Here is a 20,542-nt window from a genome sequence, read left to right on the forward strand (position 1 = left end):
TTGATGTTACCATCACCAATAAAGCAGACATGGAGCAAATGTATGAGAGGCCCGGGCAGAAACTCAAAAAAATTCTCCAGACACTGTTAAAACCAGTACCACTGAGCTGTTAAAACCACTGTTAAAACGTTCAGCGCTCACCTGCTCTGCTGGGGCTCTTGGTGCTCAGGTCCCTGCTCCGGCCGGGGGTGCTGCAGGTCTTGGAGAGTTTGTTGGCTGACACCCTGTACATGACGCCCCCGATGCAGCGCAAGCCCTTGCTCCGCCAGCGCTGCTGCAGCTGCGGCGACTTGCTGCTCGTTGGTGACGGGCGCGCTGGGTTCAATCCCGGCGATCTGCAAGGAAATGGGAGACGGAGAGGGGGTCAGTGTGGATCACCAGAGGCTGCTGCTGCACGGACAAACCCAAGGCTCTGAGGAACATCCAGACGCAGACTCCACACTCACAACCCACAGGATATGGCACTGGATGATGGAGAAAGAGCTCTCCAGCCTTACAGAAAGAAACCAGGGATGTTCTTGCTCTGGACTGTGGAAAAGCTCCAATTTTCCATTACTTCCGGCTTTCGCAGTCACAGATATTGCATTAGATCTCCACAAATGGTCCACGTGGTCCCATCACCCCAAGACTCATCAATTGCAGCTCTAGGCCCACCAGCAAAGAAATGAGCATTGGTAACAGCACAGACAGGAGGAGCAATCAGGAATGTGGGACAGTCCCTGAGCTTGACGGAGCTCTGCCAGCTTTGGGATCGCTGCAGCTACCTCCAACCCCAGCTCCTGGCTTTTGCTGCGAAGGTTTGAGACTGATGCCGTTCCCCACCTATCACCAGGCACCCAACATCTAGGACGGAGCCTGCAACACAAGCTGGGTCAGGAGGCAGATTCAAGGTCCCTTTTGTGCAAATTTTTCAGCAAAGGAGAGGGCTGAGAGGGGGGATACTACCCTCCTTGGGCGCCGTTGAGCCAAGAGCAGATCACCTCGGCCATCGGGCATTGGGCGTCATTGGCATTCAGCACTAATCCAGACAGCAATTTGTTTATGCAAATCGTGAGCTCTAATTTTGCATTAGGACAAACTATGCCCATAATGCTATTAGCCCCATGTACATAAAGTGTGCATTACTGAAGAATATCCGTAAATTAAGGCCCACTATCCTATCAGCAGGATGCAAGCACTGGAGAGCATTACCTTGCAGTGAGGGGACGCTGCAAAGCAAAAAGGAATTGCACAATGTAATAGCTACATTTTTTGGTGCTTAACGGCATGGGTCATTCATTCAGCAAGGGCTACCAAGTTGCCAAAATGCTGCCACTGGACGGAAAAATCCAGTGTTTATCCCGAAGCATCTGCAGGTTCAGAGCGGGAGGATAAACGCACTGCTAAGGCTGTGAAAAAAGCAACGTTGAGCACTTAAGAATAATAAAAAAGCAGGTCAAGTAAGTAATAAAAAATAAAATATATATGGCAGTAGCTAGATACGTTGGAGAAAGCGTCCGGGATCATGCCGTCTGCGTCTTCCACAAGTTCCTCACTCAAGGGGAGGATCCAATTAAGGAGCTGCAAACGCCCGGCCCGGTGAACACGGCCCCAGCGCCAGGTCCTTGTAATTCCCCGTCGGGCGCCGCAAGCTCCACACGTGCTTGTGGAGTGCTGCCGGCCGGCCAGCCGGCCCGCTCCGGCAGGAAATTTCATTAACGCTGGAAAATGGGAAAGGTATTAAGCGTGGATAATGAAGGCCGGAGTGTGAACAGTGCCTTAAGATAGTCTTCTTTCTCGCCTTTGTAATGGGAGGCATGAACTTTCCCTTCAAATCCATCTCTAATCCATTTGAAATACTACAGCAAATTATCTCCCCTTCAGCCCAAGAGCGGCCAGCCAATTTACTCCGCGGAGCGGTGACAAAGCGCCAGGATTTATCGCCATAACCTTGACAGCGTGAGGGTGAGGGTCAGCGTTCCTCAGGGTGGGCCAGGGAGGCCCCATTTTTCCATGGGGAAAAGAAAAAGAGGGAAGAGTGAAGTTGGGAAAAGGAAGGTGGTCGGACACTGACCGTGGTGCCGCTGCTTGGGTGACAAACCTCAACATTGTGCTAAAAGTGGATGATAAAACGTTGGCTATCTCGAGCGCCGGGCTCTTCCGCCTGGTCAACAGGCAGCTTCACTCAAATCCCGGGAATTCCACTGCTTACTCATGCAGATCTGGATGGAAGAGACTAGGAGCTCCAGCAGCAGGGGAATTTCCAGGCCAAGGACTTGAGAAATGAAACTGAGTGGAGCAAAAGACCTCATTCAAAGTTCAGATTTGGTATCCGCAAGCAATGCACATGCGCGTGCCGTTGCCTGTAGGTATGAGGACATCTGGCCCAAAGAAAGCACAGACACACACACATATACACGTCTATATGCTGAATATCAAGGAGCCTGATGTATATAAATTAAACAGGAAACCACAAGAGCAGAATAGAAACCTCCTACCAGCTTCTTAGCGAGCGTAAAAAGGATTTCTTGGAGCTACAGGTGGCACCATCCTGTTAAAGGACAGGTTGCTGTTTATGCTGGACATGTCCCTTGGCTTTAAAAGCAGCGACAAACAATGATGCTAACGGAGCTACCAACAATTCTTCATTTTTAACGTATCGAATAAGGAAATCTGTGCTCGGAAGCTCAGCGTGGACTCCCAGGCACTCAGCACATTTCTCTTAGTTGTGTTCGGTGGAATCTATGTGTGCCTTCAAATGCAGCTTGGTGCTAATCTCAAGGAAAAAAATTGAATCCAGGTCTCACTTACTATTTCCTAAGCCCAGGAAAAATTACAAAGCTCAATGAGTGTGTATTAAGTTATGTAATTGCCTAAATGAAAGCACATCTGTATGAGAAATTCTCCACATTTGCAGAAGAAAAATACTTACGAGTGTATCGCAATGGTTAGCAAGCAATGAGAATCAAGACTTGGCTCAAAAAACAACCGCGGAACAAAGATGTGGGATGAGATCAAACTCAATGACTTAAATCAAGGGTTTCTGTCTTGGGAATTTAAATCTTGATCAACCTCAGCAACGTGAATCTGGGCCAGGACCACCGGGTGTCCTCAACAGCCTCAGCAAAAATGGGAAGAAGGACCTTGGGTGACTGGTGCCACCTCCAAGGTGTGGCCACCTCCACTGGGATGGAGACACACAAAGCAGCAGCAGATCTACAGTCCCGAAGCACGGTTTCCAGGTAGAGCAGGAGAGAAAAATATGAAGCCTGATGAAGGATGAACTGCAGAAGGTCAAGAAAAGGAGAGGACACGAGGGCTTGAGAAGGAGCATCCAGCTCCTGAAACACCAGGGCATGGGGCCTCACGCTGGCCAGACTTTCAGCAGAATGTCTTCCCTCACTGGCCATCAGACTAACGACTTTTATTTGTTTTGCTCTCCTGCATTCCCAGAGCTGGTTGGAGTCATTTTCAGCATGGCAGACGTGAGCCCTCCTGACGACATGCAAACCAGGCTCAAATGCAAAGCCACCGAGCTCGCTTGCACACACTACAACTTGCCTTCCAAAAACACAATCATTTCCTTCCCACATTTAGTCACTTTCAGCTTTTTTGCCCTCACCAGCACCATTCCCGAGACATCTAAATGGATTTCTTCATCTTTACAGGTCACCCAATCGCTTAATCCCGCCATTTAAAATATTGCAGTAATTTTTAGGACTGCGTGTTACGTAACAAACATTTGATTATACCTGCAATGCAGGGCTGCCAGTCTTCTCTTTTCTTGCTTTTTTTTTTTGTGTGTGTGGTTTTCTCATCTTCCACATCCCAGAAGCATGACACTTCCTCGCAGCCCTCGCCCAAGCTGCAGAAGTTCCCTGCGCAAACAATTACACTCGGAGCAAGGCAGAAAACGGAATAATCTCACATTCTTCTCACGGCACCTTCTCAAAGGGCCTCTCACAGAGCAACCAAATCACATCTCTGCCAGAAGGCTGGATGCTTCCAATTTACACTTGATTATTATTATTTTTTAAAACAGCTGGACAAAAACCATCTCAGTGGGGAGAAGCAACTTGCTCAAGGTGAGACGCACATGCAGAAACTGCACTCCGCATCCCCTCCTTAGGGACTTCCAGTGCCTGCTTCTGTACAGCTAAAATAGGGATTCACACACATTTTTTTGCAGTGTTTTTCACCCAGAATATTCCTAGCCCCAGCAAGTGTCTTCAATCTGGGTCACTTCAGCCAAGGCTTCAGTTCACTAGTCTGGTCTGGAAACATCCTCACTGTCTTTCATGAAATATTGATATCTAATAGATCAGGCTAAGTAGAGAGTGTGACACAAGCCAAGCTGGAGTTGAATATTTGCACTCCAGAAGTAATGACTAAAAAGTGGGTTAATTTGTGCAACTTCTGCAGGGTTTTATAGGTTCTCCGCAGGTTTCAAACTTGTAACCCCAAATGTTGTTGCCAGTCCAAGGTTGGGTCCCTCTGTAGAGCTCAACTACCTGCAACCACTGTGCTGGCAGCTTCCTGAGAGAGCAAGCTCGGAATTATCTATATCACAAACAAAAAAAAAAGAGTAAGGGGAAGAGATTTTAGGGAAGAATAGGAGAAAACGTTTGCTACCAAAGCAAAGGAGCACCCCAAGCCCTTACCATGCATCCTGGATTGCTTTGAGACCAGCAGGAGGACCCAAAAGGGAGAAGGCGACATCACAACACAACACAAATCAGCCTCATTTGGGATCTCTGAGCTTTAAACCCCACGTCTTGGAGGGCAACACATTTACCAGGTGACTACTGGACTGCAAAGCCCTTTTCAACAGCCAAAACCAAAGCACCACGAACCCTTCACAGATGTTTAGGCAGTAACATACGCCAGCAACAAGAACCAACTCAGGGCATCATTAGAGACACTCTCCCACCAGCTGAAATAGGTGCAAAGACCCCAGCTTTGGTCAAACTGCCCCAACCACACACCTAGCACGAGCTTAGGGGGGTGATTCCGCAGAGCCAGCTGTATCCAGCATCACTCAGAGCATCCCCACGTGTTACAGTCCCTTTTCCTACAGGAGGAGGAGGAAAACGAGCTGTCGGGCTGATCACCGGCACTTGATCCGCAGTTCTGCCTCTGCTCACGGCCACGTGTTGGTCAATAACAGCCAAAGAGCACATAGGAGGTTAACGACTTGAGCAGTAAAAAGCAAATTGAAAGGAACGTTTTAATGTCCCATGACATGCTCAGCCTCCTGACTACAACCCTGCCTCTCTGGCCCCTTTATTTTCCATGATTATGCAAGGCAACAGGACGTCACCAGCCTTTCTACAACGTCTGCAATCTTCACGCTGTTCTTCCTGCCCCTGGCAGTGCCACGCAGAGGCTGAGCCGTAAATTTAGGCAATTTATGGTAATGCTGCAAATTGCCTTTAAGGAGGGTCCCTTAAATTTATGATGCCTTGGAAGATACTTTGACCCAACACCACCCTTCTCCCAACTGCCAGTGGGCCAGGGGATGAGTCTTCAGAGAGGGAAGCAGTCTAGGTTGGTTATCAATACTATTTTTTATGTTTTTCTTCATGCAAAGCATGGATGTAATGCTATATTAATGCCTAGAGTGTCATATCTGCTTCCATCGCTCATCTCCATGCCCTCAGCTTTGCAGCTCTTATGTCCTCAATGGATCTCTCTTCTCTTGTCCTCTTCTTCATGAGCTAGAAGGACATAGTCCATGGTTGGAAGTGCTCACAATGGAAGGATCCGATGAGACCAAAAGACAAGCAGCTGCAAGGAAACACTGCGATGTCAGCGGGGTCCATGACAGAAGGTGGTCACTGCCTCCCATTCTTGGCCATGGCAGGAGAATCAGGGATGGGGGACATCAACTAACAGCGCTGGAGCGAGCACAGGGCCCCAAACACAGGAGACACAGGGGACCCCATGGGATCACACCGGGGATGCTCCATGCCGAGCGCCATGGGATTAATCCCACAGAAGCAACCGCTGCTCTCCGCAGCCTTCTCGCTTGCACAGCCCTCCTGTTACAGCTGGGCAGGATTATTTTAGAAAAAGGTTATTGACTGAAAGTTTAATTATTTGAGGATAACAAGAGAGTTTTGCTGTTAATTCAAAAGTGTTGCTAATGCCATGAGTTTAATCGGTCTCTCCGCTCTAACATGACTGGCACTGAATAACCAGGAAGCAGGGGCAAGAGGGACAAGCAAAAAAACATCCGTTGTTAAAGTCACTGAACTGGTGTGAGAACATACTCATCCTCCGATCACAATCGCTGCCCCTAAAACAAGAGAAAATCAGATTTCATGGATGCTCAGGGGTCATTCTGGCTTTAGTGCACGAGCAAATCGCATCTGTCCTGCGCGAACACCGGCATTTCTGCTCGAGGATCATTTTTTCCCCTGCTGCTGCATCAGCAGATTTCCGGAGCGCTACGGCTCTTCCTTCCTCGCTTGCAAGCGAGGAGGGGAAGAAGGGACCGAGACCTTTCCGCAGAGGCAGCCAAGCTTCTGGGGACTTTTTGGGCTAGCGCTGCTGAAGGGTGCACCTGGCTAAGCCCCAAGGAAGGGGCTTCTCCTTCCACCCACTGCAAGATTTGCCAACACTTAAGGAATTTCAGACTTTATGTGTAAGTTAAATAGTACCTGAAATCACTTTTGACCCCTCTTCATGGCCCATAGGGTCTCACCAGGCCTCTGAAGGTCCAGAAGTCAAGCAAAGCATCCCAACACAGTGGGAATCCCTTCGTATTTATACATAAAGGAGATTTACATATAGGAGATTTACGCCATCCATTTCTTGCCACGAGCAGTTCTTCCAAGCCCGCAACAAGGCTTCAGCCCTGATTTTCCTTCTGCTCCTTCCATGGCATCCCCCTGTGAAGGTGGCTAGCTTCAATGTGGCTCCATCTCTGTCCCTCTCTGCAGGATGCTGCTTCTGTCTGTAACTAACATTTCATCATCGTTCTGGAAAGCAAACAGCTGCTGCGGCCTCCATCACTCATCTTGTGGCGGCCTCGCTTTCCAAGAGGGAGGCTGGCAATAAGCGGGCCTCCTCTTTCTGTCTTCCTCCACAGTCTTTTCCTGAGGTCTAAGACAGCTCCGTTTCTTCTGCCACCTCGCGACCAGCACCTACATTCAGACTATGTACCAGGATTATAATTTTGGGCTGTTTCACAGCGCTTCTGGCCAGGACCATCGCACCATTTATCCCAATGACCCAGAGTCTGGACTCTTCTGTCCAAGTGGGGACTACGGCAGCTTCCTCATTGAGGTCTACTGCTCTACTGGCTGCTTTCTCCTGTTTAATCACTTCATCTCCCTCCATTTTTATCATCAGTTTCTGAAAAACACATAGCCTCAAAGTCCACTTCATACTGCTATCTCCCTGCCTGGTGCAATTTCTCATGTTTTTGGCTCTCCTGAAGCTCTTCTCAAAGCTTCCAGGGATTGAGAGTCCTCATCTGTGTGACTACAAAGCCCATCCCAAAGCAGCTCCGCTCGCTCCCTGCCCAGCTGAGACCCCAGCCCAAATGCACTCTGCCCCTTTTGGGCACAGCTCTGCCCTCCAGAAAGCAGTTGGTGCCTTCTGCTCAAAGTCACCCAAGCATCTCCGGACACACTTCAACGGCCACTTGGGTTTCCCAGCAAAGGCTGGGAAAATTCCTCCATTGCAACAGTCAGAGGAAGGCAAAAAAACCCAAGCCCAAATCCTCCCGGAAAACGCGGCTGTGTAGATGAAACCACTTTCAAGGTAGGTCAACTTGCAGCCCAAAGCCCCTGCTAGCGTCCCGTTAAACCGCTTAAGCTAAGATTGAGAAAGGAAGTGCTGACAGCCCCTAATGCTCAGCGCTCCGAGGCGCTTTCTAATGCCGCAGCGGCTCAGCAATTATGCCAGCAAGACCGGGGGACCATTGTACCCATTAATTAGATTCCTTTCACCCCATTAGCTCCGACGATTGGACAAAGTTCATTATGGTTTAATTCTGCTGAGCTGAAAGGGATCTCCTACAGCACGCGAGCCAGGCAGGTGGTAGCGGCTTCAGGCGCTCCGCTCAGGCGGCCAGGCTAGCGACCGCGCTATATTCAGGCACCGGGAATGGGATACGGGATAACGCTTCATCCTCCCGCAGCAACAGGCTGTCCCATCCAGGGAGTGATCGCAGAGCCCTACAAAATGAGGGAAAAATGGGAGCAGATTGAAGAAGATCTCCCACAAGGATGGGAAGCAGGGGTGGAAACAAGCTGGACGCTACACTGCTCTGTAGGCAACGCTCCCAAATTTTGCATTCTCAAGCGCTGTCACATTACTCCCACACTGTGCATAAGCAGAAGCTTTTGAAATCCGAACCAGCAAGCTCAGTCCCCAAAGCAAAACGCTGTGGGAGGCACATGTCCCAGTGTGGCTGGAGCGATGAGTTTTCCAAGCCATTTCCAAATCCCAAGTGGTCAAACGGAGCCCTTCAGCATCACCTCCAGGACTGCGCCAGCCTTGGCTTCAAATATTTCCTGCAACGAGCCAAAAAAACTCCATCTCCCAAATAGAGGCAAATCCCAACCAAGCTTTCCCCTCCTGCCTGCATTCCCAAATGCTCCAGTGTAATTGTTTTTTCCAGAGACAGCTTCTTTCCAAGCACTTTTTTTCACGGGCAGTAAATAATAATAATGCTAACGACGGGACCGGCAGTGGATGCATTTTAATTAAGAGAAAACAAAATAGGAATGGGGCAGCGGGGCTCAACGGCAAGTGGTTTATTGGGGATGAATTAAAGGGAACGAAGCCCCGAGACGCCAGCAACTGCTGTCGGGCTCTGCAGAGCCTCATGCCCGGGAGCCGGAGAGTTAAATGCAAAACTAAAGCCTGGGCATCTGCATCCCAAGTTAACCCGTCTGCTTCGGTTAAGCCAAAGTTCCTGCCCCTCTTGTGATGCTCTTTTCATTGCCCTTTAGCTCTTTATTTCGGCACATCAGGAAGCAAAACCTGCCCTTAACCCCTCTGCCCAGATGTGAAGGCACCGGCCCAGCTGTGACTCTGCCGCACACCCCATTGCTTCTGACACGAGTAACTCCGCACCCACGGGAACACAGTGCTTTAATTTAAAGTTCATTAACCTCCACAAGCGTGTGCAAAACACACTCTGGAATTTCCCCCGCGAGAACCGGGATTGGTGCTCAGCCCCGCTTGGAAGAAAATGGGCAATAACCTGATTCTCGGCAAAATTTTAGTACATAAGCGAGTCGTCGGCCAGATATTTAAAGACAGCCAGGGCATGTAGACCCCGTATATCGTGTAATGTATAAAAATGATTCAAGGGCACCGTATGCAGGTGCACACGCAGGACAGCAGGCGGGTTAGCAATACTAATTGCATTGCCTCCCTTACAAACGATGCCGTGCCGGTATGAAAGGGTCGGGCCTGGTTTTATGGGCTCCCGTCTCTCCGAAAGGGATGTGGATCGATGGTCGCATTACAAGCGATCCCTTTAAGGGCCTAATAAACAACGAGGCGGCAAAGGAAAAAGCGCCGTAAAACGGACACTTGGCAAAAATCCATTTTAAGCACGGACCCCCTGGCGGTGAACCAACCCAAAATGCACTCATCCAGGCTCCAAAGTTAGAGAGTTCAGCGCTTTCTGACGGTTTTGGGGGAGAAAATGCTGCATTTGGGCAACTATGGGAAAATGGGAAATACTTATTTTTTCTCCCGTTAGGGAAAAAAAAAGAAAGAAACCTCTCAGAGGTTCCCAAGGATTTGCCCATGATCGGAAATGGGTATAAATCCAAATATCAGGTATTTGCTTATGGGTGCCTGTTGGCAGCTCGGTCCAGAGGGGAGCTTGGTGCAGCCACAGCACCTTGGGTGTCCGAAACACCGACCATTTTATCGGATATCTAAGAAAAACAACGCAGGGGGCTGTGCAAACCAGGCATCGCGGGTGCTTGAGACCTTTGCGAGGTGCAGACCTGGAGAGATGTGTTCGTGCTTTGCAACATGGAGCGGGAAGGAACCAGAGCGCACGGCTGAGGCTCTCGTTAGAGCTAAATGAGGCTCTCGTTAGAGCTAAAAGAGCCCTCCGTGCCGGGCCTCGGGACTCGCACGAAGCTGTCTCCCTCTGCTGGCATCTCGACCCATCGCCTTGTCGAGTCGCGGCAGGAGGGACACGCGTTAAGGGATAATGCGGCAGCCCGGTCAGCAACCATTAAGGGATATCCTTAAGGGATAATGTGGATGCTCGGCCCCAAGCTGGACACAGGGACATCCGAAACTTTGTGGCTGAACCTCAAAGTGGCCTCTTCAAGTTGAGAATGGTCCAGACCTCTCCTCAGGGCTGAAAAAAAGCACAAGTGACAGCAGCGGCACTTCAAACTTCATAAAGCGCCAGCGTCTCCGAGCGACGACTCTATGATCGTTAAATATTTACTGCCAAGAGTCCTTTAAACACCGCATTAACAGGCGGTACAGATAAAAGCTGGAAGCAGGGAGGAAAACCACAGAGTATTTGGCCATGTGGGGAACAGAGGGAAGCTCCTCTCCTGAGTGCTCAAGGCTGCGGTGGAAGAAACCCCTAAACAAGTGTGAAGGCAACGCCAAGTGTCCCATTCCCAAGGCTATCATTCCCTCAGGTCGCTGCCGAAAGGTGGGATGTTGTTTAAGACTTTACTGTGAGACAGAGGGAAGGTGCGGAAGATGAAGAGGAGCCTTCCTTGGGTCTTGCAATACTTTCCTGAAGAGCTGGAAGAGCTTGGCCCAACATCTTGCCCAACACCAAGGAGCACTGAGGTCACTGCAGAAGACAGGCCCTCACGGCACATACCTGAGCTGCTTTCCCACATTTTACATGTGGAAATGAAGGTGTTGAGGGGTCTCCAAAACATCCAAGGAACAATCATACTTGGGCCTCAAGGGGACCTTGTCTGTCCAGGCTCCTCTGCACTTGACTGTGTCCTCCCTGAAGATCCCCCTGGACCTTCTGCCCTCTCATAGCTCTACAACTTTACAGAATCCCAGAATGGTTGAGGTTGGAAAAGACCTCTAGAGATCATCTAGTTCAACCCCCCTGCTCCAGCAGGGACACCCAAAGCATGGGGCACAGGGTGGTATCCAGGCAGGTTTGAAGATCTCCAGAGAAGGAGACTCCACAGCCTCTCTGGGTAGCCTCTGCCAGGGCTCTGGCACCCTCACAGGAAGGAAGCTCTTCCTCACATGGAGGTGGAACTTCCCATGTTTCACCTTGTACCCATCACCCCTTGTCCTGGCAGCGGTCATCACAGAGAAGAGCTTGGCCCCATCCTCCCTACATTCTGCCCTCAGCCTTCAAATCTCCTCTCAGCCTTCTCCAGACTAAACAGGCCCAGCTCGCTTAGTCTTTCCTCATACAATAGATGCTCCAGTCCCTTCACCATCTTTGTCGCTCTGTGTTGGACCCTCTCTAGAAGCTCCACATCCGTCTGGTCCTGGGGAGCCCAGAACTGCACCCAGTACTCCGGATGTGGGCCTGGAATACTCTACCCTCCCTGAGTTTTGACAGTCCTTTTGAGACTCTTTTTCCATGCAGAGCAGATTCCTGGGCCTGCCACCAACTTCCACAATTCCTGTACTGAACAGGAACGAAGAGGTGCCAATGTTGCAGGCCAACCACTCAAAAGGACCAGGGTGGCGGCATCAGCCTGGGCTTCCCCAGGACACAAGCAACTGGTGAGTGTGCGATCTCCAGGCGACCTCAGCCCCAAGCTGTAAGCATGTTCCAAAATCCACATTTTCATTCCTAGAGAGCTTTACTCACACCTAGCACTGCGCAACTTCTCACCTGATAACTCAATCCCAACCTTCTTAAGAAATCAACTCACAAACCTTCTTTCCTGCACTCCAGCACCTAATTGGCCAAGCAGAAAGCCCTGTTTTTTGGCTGATATTTTGGCCATAACTTCCCTTCCCTGTCTTTCATCACATCACATCACACATCATTTCATCCCACAGCAGGAGCAACTAAAGCGTCAGGACGTGGCTACTCAACATGCAAGTTGGCCCAGCCCCGAGCTGGAGTGGGTCAGGAGGAGCCGGGCAGCACAGCAGCACCCACAGAAGAGTCGACGAGATGGCTATAATTTATCCTCTCCTGCCTATACTTTATGGCTTTCTTAATTCGGCTCCTGCTACTATTAATGTAGTTAATGTTGAGATTATATCTATTTTCTGGCGTCAGGCAGTGATTTATTTGGGCCATTTTTCCGGTGCCGGCTCCCACGCTGTTAAATCAAGCGACTTGCCAATTAAGTGCTGACTGGGGAAGTGGATGCAATCTTAACAGATATCTAACCGCAAATTAAACGGGGCATTTCTGCCGCTTGCACGGGGTGCCGAGCCTTGCTGAGCTCAGAAAAGAGCAAACAAAAACCCATCCTGCAAAAAAGGGGGAGGGAAAAGAAAAAAACGATGCAAAAAAACTCAACTTACAGCAGGGAAAACCACAGGCTTTGCCCTGGGTTGTGTTTTCCTCCAGACTTGTCTTCACCAGGGTCCAAATGCCACCAAGCTCTTCAAGAGGATGCATGGTAGAGCACCAAGGAGCACAAACGGAGGAATAAGGGGCTTCCCTCTGGTTGGTGACCACAGGAAACTTTAGGAAAAGCATCCTGAAGACTTGGAAAAGAGGTTGTCATGGCCATCCAAGAACGCCTGTCGCTACCTTGCTTTGAGAAGCCTGGAACAGCTTTCTCTCCTTGATGGATCTTGTCCGAGCCAGATCTCCTTATCGTATAAGAGTTCCTCTGGACTCGAGCTAAAGGAATGGCAGGAGGAAGGAGTTCACCTCGTCGCACCGACAGGACCCATCGGGCCAGGTTGGCACCACTTTGCACAGACTCGAAGCTCATGAAACTCCTCAAACATCTGCTGTGAAAGCTAGAAGCTTCAGAAGCTCCTCAAACCCATCAGCAATTTTTCCTTTCATAGTAATCATTAAACTTCAGCAAGAGGTACCCAGCAGCCTGGGGGACAAAACTCTCTTTAAGGGACATATATTAAGGGTAAACTGTTTGAACGTAGCAGGCAACAACAGATTTCTGGCAAAGCACTTCGCGGTCACCTTCAACGCAGCTCTCAGTCACACTGCAGCAAATCGGGAAGATTAGAGACAAAGCGCTCGGAGGAGACAGGGGCCGGCAAGTTGGAAATATGCACATAGGGTAAAATCCCATCAATTCTTTTAAAGGCAACTTTCTACAACCCTTATGGATTATGCCCTTATGGGCGTTAAAGCAGTATTTAAAGCGGCATTTAATTAGGTGAGTTGACGAATTGGCAGGGCGAGCAGTGATGAAGTTTGAGCTCCTTTTTTTCCCCTCTTCAACTTCTAACTCAAAATCTCATCTAGTACCTTTCAGGTGACATCATTAGTTACTTTTGATTAAGACTTTGGTTAACTAAGGACCAATCGCTGAGCGAGGCTTGAAGCCAAAACCACCTCTGCCCAAAGAGTCCACAAGAAAGGAAGTCATGCATTGCCCTCTCGGCTTAGCCCAACATGCAAATCCATTGAGCAGGTATTTTATTAGGCATCGTGTTGATGGGTTTACGGTTGGACTCAATGATCTTGAAGGTCTTTTCCAAGCATAAGGACTCTGTGGTTCTATAAAGCATGCACGGAGCTCGATCCAACGAATGCAGCTCCAGTGAGACCCAACAGCTCATTTCCCATCTACTCCTGGCCACCAGGTCATCCCAGCTGCACTGCAAAGGAGCGAAGAGCTGAGCCCACGTGGAGCTTCTGCCTTTCTTGCCTTCAGTTGGATTTGATGATCTTAAAGATCTTTTCCAGCCATAATGATTCTATGATTGGCAGCATTTTGCACCGAACGGGCAGATTCTTGCGTGACATCAGACATGTCTTCCCCTCCCCGCTGAGCTGCTCAACCCTCCAGGTTAGAGCTTAGCGAAGCCCCAGGTTGACGTCCAAGCTGGTGTCGCACCAAAGCAGGGGCTGCATGCGAGACCGAGAAGTGACATACATTGATGTGGAGGGCAAACCACCTACAAACACCCGTAAAAATTGCAAGAAGCAGAGAGAAACCCCTGTTTAATCCCAGCGCCGGGATTAACAGGCCTCAAAATTCAATAAAACCCAGTAAAACCCCTCGGAAAGCGGCTCTGAGGCCGCCGAGTCCCCGCTCGCTGCATCTGCGGCACCTTCGGCGCAAAGAGGCAGCGCAGCCCATTTGTTAGAGTGATGAAAGCAGAGGGATCTAAAAATTGCACTCCTCCGTTAATGAGCAGCCGAAGGGATCGGTAAGCATAATTTCAGAGGCTGGTAATATTTTATATAATCGCCGAGCGGTTTAAATTGAAAACCCCCAGCTGAATCAATATTTACTGCATTGAAACGAAATGAATAGTAATAAGTCACTAAGCTCCCTGTCCTGTTTCATAAAGTAAAAAATTATAAAAATGAGCCCGGGCGCACGGAGACCATCGCATTAACTTGGACGGCGTTTGGGGAGCCGTAACTGCCTCTTCTCGTAAAATAAAAGCTTGGGGAAGCTGCTGGTAGATGTGTTCGGCTTCAGCGTCACCATCAGGAAAAGCAAAGCCAGGGCCAGGAGCTTTGCAGCGGGATGGCTGCAAGGGAGCTTTTGGCAGCCCAGCTGGTGATTCCCAGCTGGAAGGTCCTTAGGAATTTGCTGGATTGGAGTAAAGGGGAAAACATATTTCCAAACATGATTCCCATCCAAAAAAAAAAAGCTGCAAAGCTGTTTCATTGCCAAAAATAACACTTTCCTTCTGCCCTCCACTCATTCAATCATTTAAAAAGCACTTTAAAGCGGTGTTTAAGATCTCAACACTATGAGCGGAGCGGCTGGGCTATGTCCTGAAAGCCCCATTTGGGTGTTCCAAGCCCTAAAAAGTGTTTTTTTCTGTATAAAACTTGACAAAAAGGAGCCAGACGGGAAGCGATTTGCAATCAAAACACACTGCCCTGCAGAACGGCCGCTGCCTCCGGACAGGTGGCCCTGGTGCCTGTGCCAAATGCGGGAACCCACTGCCCTTTGTGTCCCATTTTCCCAGCTTGGACAGCTGTGACCTTCCTGACCCGTCCGCATCCTGATCCAGATCTGGCTGCAAGCCGCGGCCAACGGCCACCGCAAGGACCTCTGGAGCGTCAGGATTTGTGGGAACATCTGCATCCGGCCCCGCGGAGCAGCCCAGGAGCCGGGACAGTGCCGGCCGCAGATGTTCCTAGCCATCCCAGGATAACAGCGAGGCCATCAGTGGACCCGAGCGAGAGAACCTGCCAAATTTGAGCACAGAGCTGCAATTTGTTCACAAATGTGGGACCTCACGGATGGCTCCAAGTTTCCTGGCCGTGAAGCCTGGAGATGCTCTGTCCAGAGACACTCGGATGACCAAGGAGATGTCACCTCCACCTGGTAGCAGACGGGAGATTTTGTCCCCAGTTGGAGACATCCAAAATGCCTCCGAGATCCTTACATGAGCTCTTCCCACTAATTATAATCCCACAAGGAAATCACAGATCCTTCCTCCTGTAGAAAAGGATGCTCGGAGGAACCTGCAGAAAGCTCCACTGCTGTGTTACAAAGGAGCTTCCTCCAGCAGCCACAGAATTTGCGTCTGGAAAGCTTAAAACACAGCGTTGTGCTTGAAATTAAAAAAAAATCCCAGCTGAGCAGAAGCAGAAGGAGCGGGCGCAAGCACCTCCCGGAACGAGTGAGCCCGTCTTCTTTACGATACCTCCAGGTGCTACTTACTCAGCACTAAACAAGTTAATTCCCATCATTTCGGAAGCAGCTGAAGTAAATAAATTCACGGTGGTTGAGAAAGGGGATTACACGGCTCTTGTGCGGGAAAAGGGGGAGAGGAGGCTCCGCTGTGGAGCTTGAAAGCAGCTGCATGGTGGGCACTGAGCAGTGCCACCTTCTGCTGGTGTCCGGGGAAACCCTGGGCTAAAAGAGAGGGTTATTAGGAGGCAAAGGTGCCTCAGCAAAAATGAGGAGTCTGCTCCGCTCCCCGCTGCATTAAAGCTCACATCTTTTAGCGCTGGCACAGGCTGCCCAGAGAGGTGTGGAGTCTCCTTCTCTGGATATCTTCCAAACCCCCCTGGATGCCACCCTGTGCCATGTGCTCTGAGTGTCCCTGCTAGAGCAGGGGATTTGGACTAGATGATCTCTAGAGGTCCCTGCCAACCTCAACCATTCTGGGATTCTGTGATTCTCAGGTGCATTGGAAATTGGGAGAACTGCTCTTCATAGGACAAGTGTCCTTCCCACCACCACCATGCCACACGATGTCCTATCTTGTCCTCCAGCCAAGAGGAGCTTGTCCTGCTGGTGAGTGGCACCCGTTCCTCCCCCTTGGCACCGCGATAGCAGTCATCCAACCCGTGATATGCGATGGAGCAGAGGGCAGCACTGTGCACAGCCATGTGGAGCCCCTCAGCATCTTCTGCACAACCTTGAGCTTCATGGTCATGCACAACCATGAACTTCATGCTCAAACCAGAAGCTCAATGCACCCCGTCCTCACACCCAAGGCATTTCTCAGCCTCAGCTCTTGCTCTGGAGAGATGAGATTCTCCAACCCTTCCTCTTTTTCATTCGATACTAATTTTCCTGCCAGCAATCGCCACGGCAAACTTCTCAGGCCCATCCAAGAGGCCAGAGAAGTGACTGCTTTTTGCATCAGCACAATTCTGCAAACTCTGCAGGAGAAAACAGACAAAAATCAGAAGAAAAGGCAGGAAAAAAAAGACACACACAAAAAAAAAAAAACAGGAGGCGAGGAAAAAAGAGTTCTGCCATTGCTAATCTAGCAGGGTGGAAATTTGGAAATTAAATACCTTGTTGCCTTGAGCAGCTGTCACTGTCAGGTGAAAAAAAGCAGCGACTGTAAATACCCAGCACCGGGGAAAAAAATTCTCAAAATGTGATGTTGTCATTTATTATGCTTAAAAATCCTTCCAAAAATTAAAAACTGCTCTACCCCGAGTTTAAAATCTAGTGTGTGTGCAGTTTTGCAAACCAGATCGCCAAGCAAATTTCCTCTCTCCCGACTGCTCTGGTGCTTCTTGATGCCCATGTTTGAAAGGGGCAAGTTCTGCTCTCAGAGAAGATTTATGGTTTTTTAAAAGGTGCAGCTGGCACCGGGAGAATTTGGAGGGGACAGAAATGCAGGGCAGTAGCTGAAACCACATGGGCTCCCAAGGGATTTTGCCCTGTGGTGCCTGGGTGGGGAGAAACGGATGCCCCTGGGCTGAGCCAAGGAGTGGGCTTGGGAGAGCCGCTCTCGGAAGATGCTCAAGCTGAATGTGGGGAGAGGAGTGCAATACGATAGTAGAGAAAGCCTCCACTTTTTGTTGCAAAAAAGAATAAAATTAGGGGTTAACACTGTTTTTACCCTCCAGACTGCACTGAAGGCCTCCTCCCAGGGTAGACTCTAAGTAACCGAAGAGCCTGGGCAAGCACCAAGCTATGGACTTGTCAACGTCCCACTGTTTTTAGGATATCCCGGACATGTCCTTGAGGAAGGGGCAACTGCTGCTGTCACCACGTGCCCAGCCTGGGGGTCACGGACCTTCCCAAAGATCATCCCTGCCAAAGGAGCACGTTGGGGTCTCACACCTTGAAGATGAGATGCCTCTAGGTGCTTTGGCACAAACGTTCTCCTCTCCCTGCTGGGGCTCCCACACCAGGCAAGGCAGCCCTGGCTCCAAAGTGCTGATCCTTCGCTCCAAATGCTCCACTTTTAATCCGTGTAAACCTCCTTGTTAAGGATGTTCTGCTTTTCTTTGATAGCTACTGTTCTCCCAAAGCCGTCTTAGAGCAAGGAGAAGCGATCACAAAAGAGCAAGGGGGGAAAAGAAAATTCCCAGCTAACAAATTCCCGCTCATCAGCAAATCCTCTAGCAAGCGACAGCGCGTGCGCGCACTGCCCGTTAAGTAAAAAGTGTTAGCTTAATATGCAAAGGGCTGGGAGCAGCAGCTCTGCTGACGAGCAGTAACCTGTTAAAAAGCACCGTGATCCCTTGGGAATGCTTCTGTGCTCCTTATCCTCTTCCGCAGGACCGCTGGGCCCCAGGATCCACAGTGGCCCCCGTGCAGCACTGTGCTCCTGATCTGGGGAGATGCTGAAAGCTGCAGCAAAGAGACCTTCACAGAAATGGGGGCTGGTCTTGGGGACCAAGTGCCCATGAACAGCTTGAGAACATCCTGAGGCTTGGTTTCCTAAGAGAGGGGTCAAGCTGGAGCCCTCCAAGACCACTGAGTGAAGCAAAGCCCAGAAGCCGGGGGATGCTCCAGAGATTCACTTCTAAATGCTGCGTTAGACCCAAATTAAAACATCCAAACATCCCAAGCACAGTACGGTGCTTTCCTCTAGGAGGTTGCAGCATCAAATCCTGCTTTCCAGACAAGAAAATGGAAAAGAAGGGAGACCTGCTGTCCATAGGTTATCCAGGTTAGGGACTGCTCGGGGAACACTCTCAGCGGACACACACGCAGTCGAGGAAGAGCCTGGTGGTAGAAACTGCCTTTAGAGTATCTTTACCTTGCAGGAGACATCTGTGTTTTGCTGATTTTAAGCATCACAAAAGCAAAACTATGCCCAAAAGAGGCTCAAAGAGAAGGCACCGCTCCTCACTCCAACTTCTGCTCATGGTTTACATAAGCATATGAGCCCCTAGCTGCCAAAATGCAACTTTCTGCCCCATTCTGGGTGTATGTTGAGGGGCTCTGCTCCAAATGTGGAGGTTGAGAGCTTGGCTGGGTTGCAAGGCTCAAGCTGGAGGTGCTTTAACCCCATGGGATTTTGGGGTTCTTATGAAAATAGGTTGTTTTGGGGAATCTGCAAGATCTTCCAAGTGGGAATAGCTCTGGGCATTAGGAAAATCTGGGCTTTGCAAGGAAGGCTCGTGGAGCATATCACCCTCTTCTCCATAGATGGGAGAAGGTCTGCATTGGAGGGACCCATCCCAGAGGCCAGCTGATGCCCCATCGAGTAAACAACTCGTAATTGCCTGCCCCAGGTTGCAGAGAGATGGGAAATAGCTGCAAAAAGTCTGCTATCTCCATTAAGCAAAAATATCCAAAGAAAAGCCCGTTATTCCCGTTGACCTCCCTGAGTGCTGCTTGGATTTTGGTTTCATTAGTTCCTCCGAAGCGGAGCTCAGTTACTGAACTAGGAGCACTAGGAAGAATATAAAATAAATAGAAAGAAATAGAAATAAAATAAAAATAAATAAAATCAATAAATAATAATAAATAGGTATAAATAATAATAATTAAAAAAAAATCAAAGAAGAGCATGGAGGCCTCCAGGAAACTGGGATCGCCAGGGGAAGGAAACGGTCCGTCACTCCTGTTGCAGTTATTCCAAGTCGAGCACCCAAACAGCAGCTCCGTTTCGGGGGAAAAAGCAGTGCAAGATTGAATGGCGTAAAAACATCTCGCCTTCTGCAAGAGGGGGAAGCGCGGAGCGTATGCAAGATTAATCCCCAGCTTGGCCCAAAAGAGGCGACATTGTTTTTTAAAGCCTCTAAGCAGGCGCTAACAGAAAATGGATTATGTTGGGCCGGATGTCAGGACTTCTCCGAAACAATGCAGGGTTGTGTATCTCCTGCCAGCCTCATTAGAAAGATTAAAAGCGCTCCTGATAGAAAATAAATAGAGATTTTCAAATGGGAGCGGCGCTTTTCCCCCTGCCTCTCCCCGCTCACTGCGGCTCCAATCCTGGCAGATGAATTTCCCCTTAATGAGATGTCATTTTGGAGAATGGTTTAACAGCCCTTCAAAAGAGGGGGAAAGCAAACGGAAAAAGGGGGAGGAAAAAGAAAAACTTATCCCTAAAAGCACGCGGAGATTATTAAAGGGAAATTTACCACCCAGGCAAATAAAACTCAAATCAAATAAAACAAAACCGGGGCCGCCAATTCGCCGAATCCATGACACGGCCGTTTTTAAATGCGATGGAAACGGCTTTCCCAGTTATCTGCTTGAACGCAGCCTTTCTGTTTACTCCTCCTTTCATGTCACCCGCGTTCGAGGAGGGCTGGGGGGCGGAAAAAGTGACAGCGACTTTAAGGACATTAGTCACATCGGAGATTAAGGCAACGGAGCCTGGGATGAGGACGGCAGCGAGGCCGCACATCCCAAAGGAGGGGAATTAACTCCTGGTGCCCCGGCGCAATTCCTGCCACTGTGTTCTAGCGGAAAACGGGGCGACAGATCTGCTCCGGAGGCAAAATGCCCACAGATCAGCTCACCACCGGGGAGCCGAGTCCTTCTGGCATTGCTGCAGCTGTTTGCTTTTCCACCACAGATATTATTTTGCAGATTTTAGAGAGAAAGGCTCTCCAGATCCCAACAACATCACTAGCTACGGATCCCGCTTCCCACCAGCCCCGTGGCAAGACCCACCTCACGCTCTGAGTGGCTCTTCCCCCTAAACCAGCGTGTAGTGACCAGGGTCGTGGTGTCACTCTTCATCTGTATTTTCACAAGTATATTGGGGGAAAAAGAAAGTTCTTAGTAGCTCCAAC

The 20,542-nt window shown here is 49.7% G+C and overlaps 1 protein-coding gene across 1 annotated transcript in view; it reads right to left on the reverse strand.

The window, feature by feature from the left end:
• ZC3H3 (zinc finger CCCH-type containing 3) overlaps positions 1-20,542 on the reverse strand; it is a 69,980-nt gene that overhangs the window by 31,416 nt on the left and 18,022 nt on the right. The window contains exon 3 of the mRNA XM_088531359.1: positions 142-335. Coding sequence (XP_088387485.1) covers positions 142-335 — 194 coding nt within the window. The remainder of the gene's footprint in view (positions 1-141; positions 336-20,542) is intronic.

The sequence above is a fragment of the Tinamus guttatus genome, unplaced genomic scaffold (assembly GCF_059628265.1).
Source record: "Tinamus guttatus ecotype Peru unplaced genomic scaffold, ASM5962826v1 Tinamus_guttatus_pri_ptg000032l, whole genome shotgun sequence".
Classification (NCBI taxonomy): Eukaryota; Metazoa; Chordata; class Aves; order Tinamiformes; family Tinamidae; genus Tinamus; species Tinamus guttatus.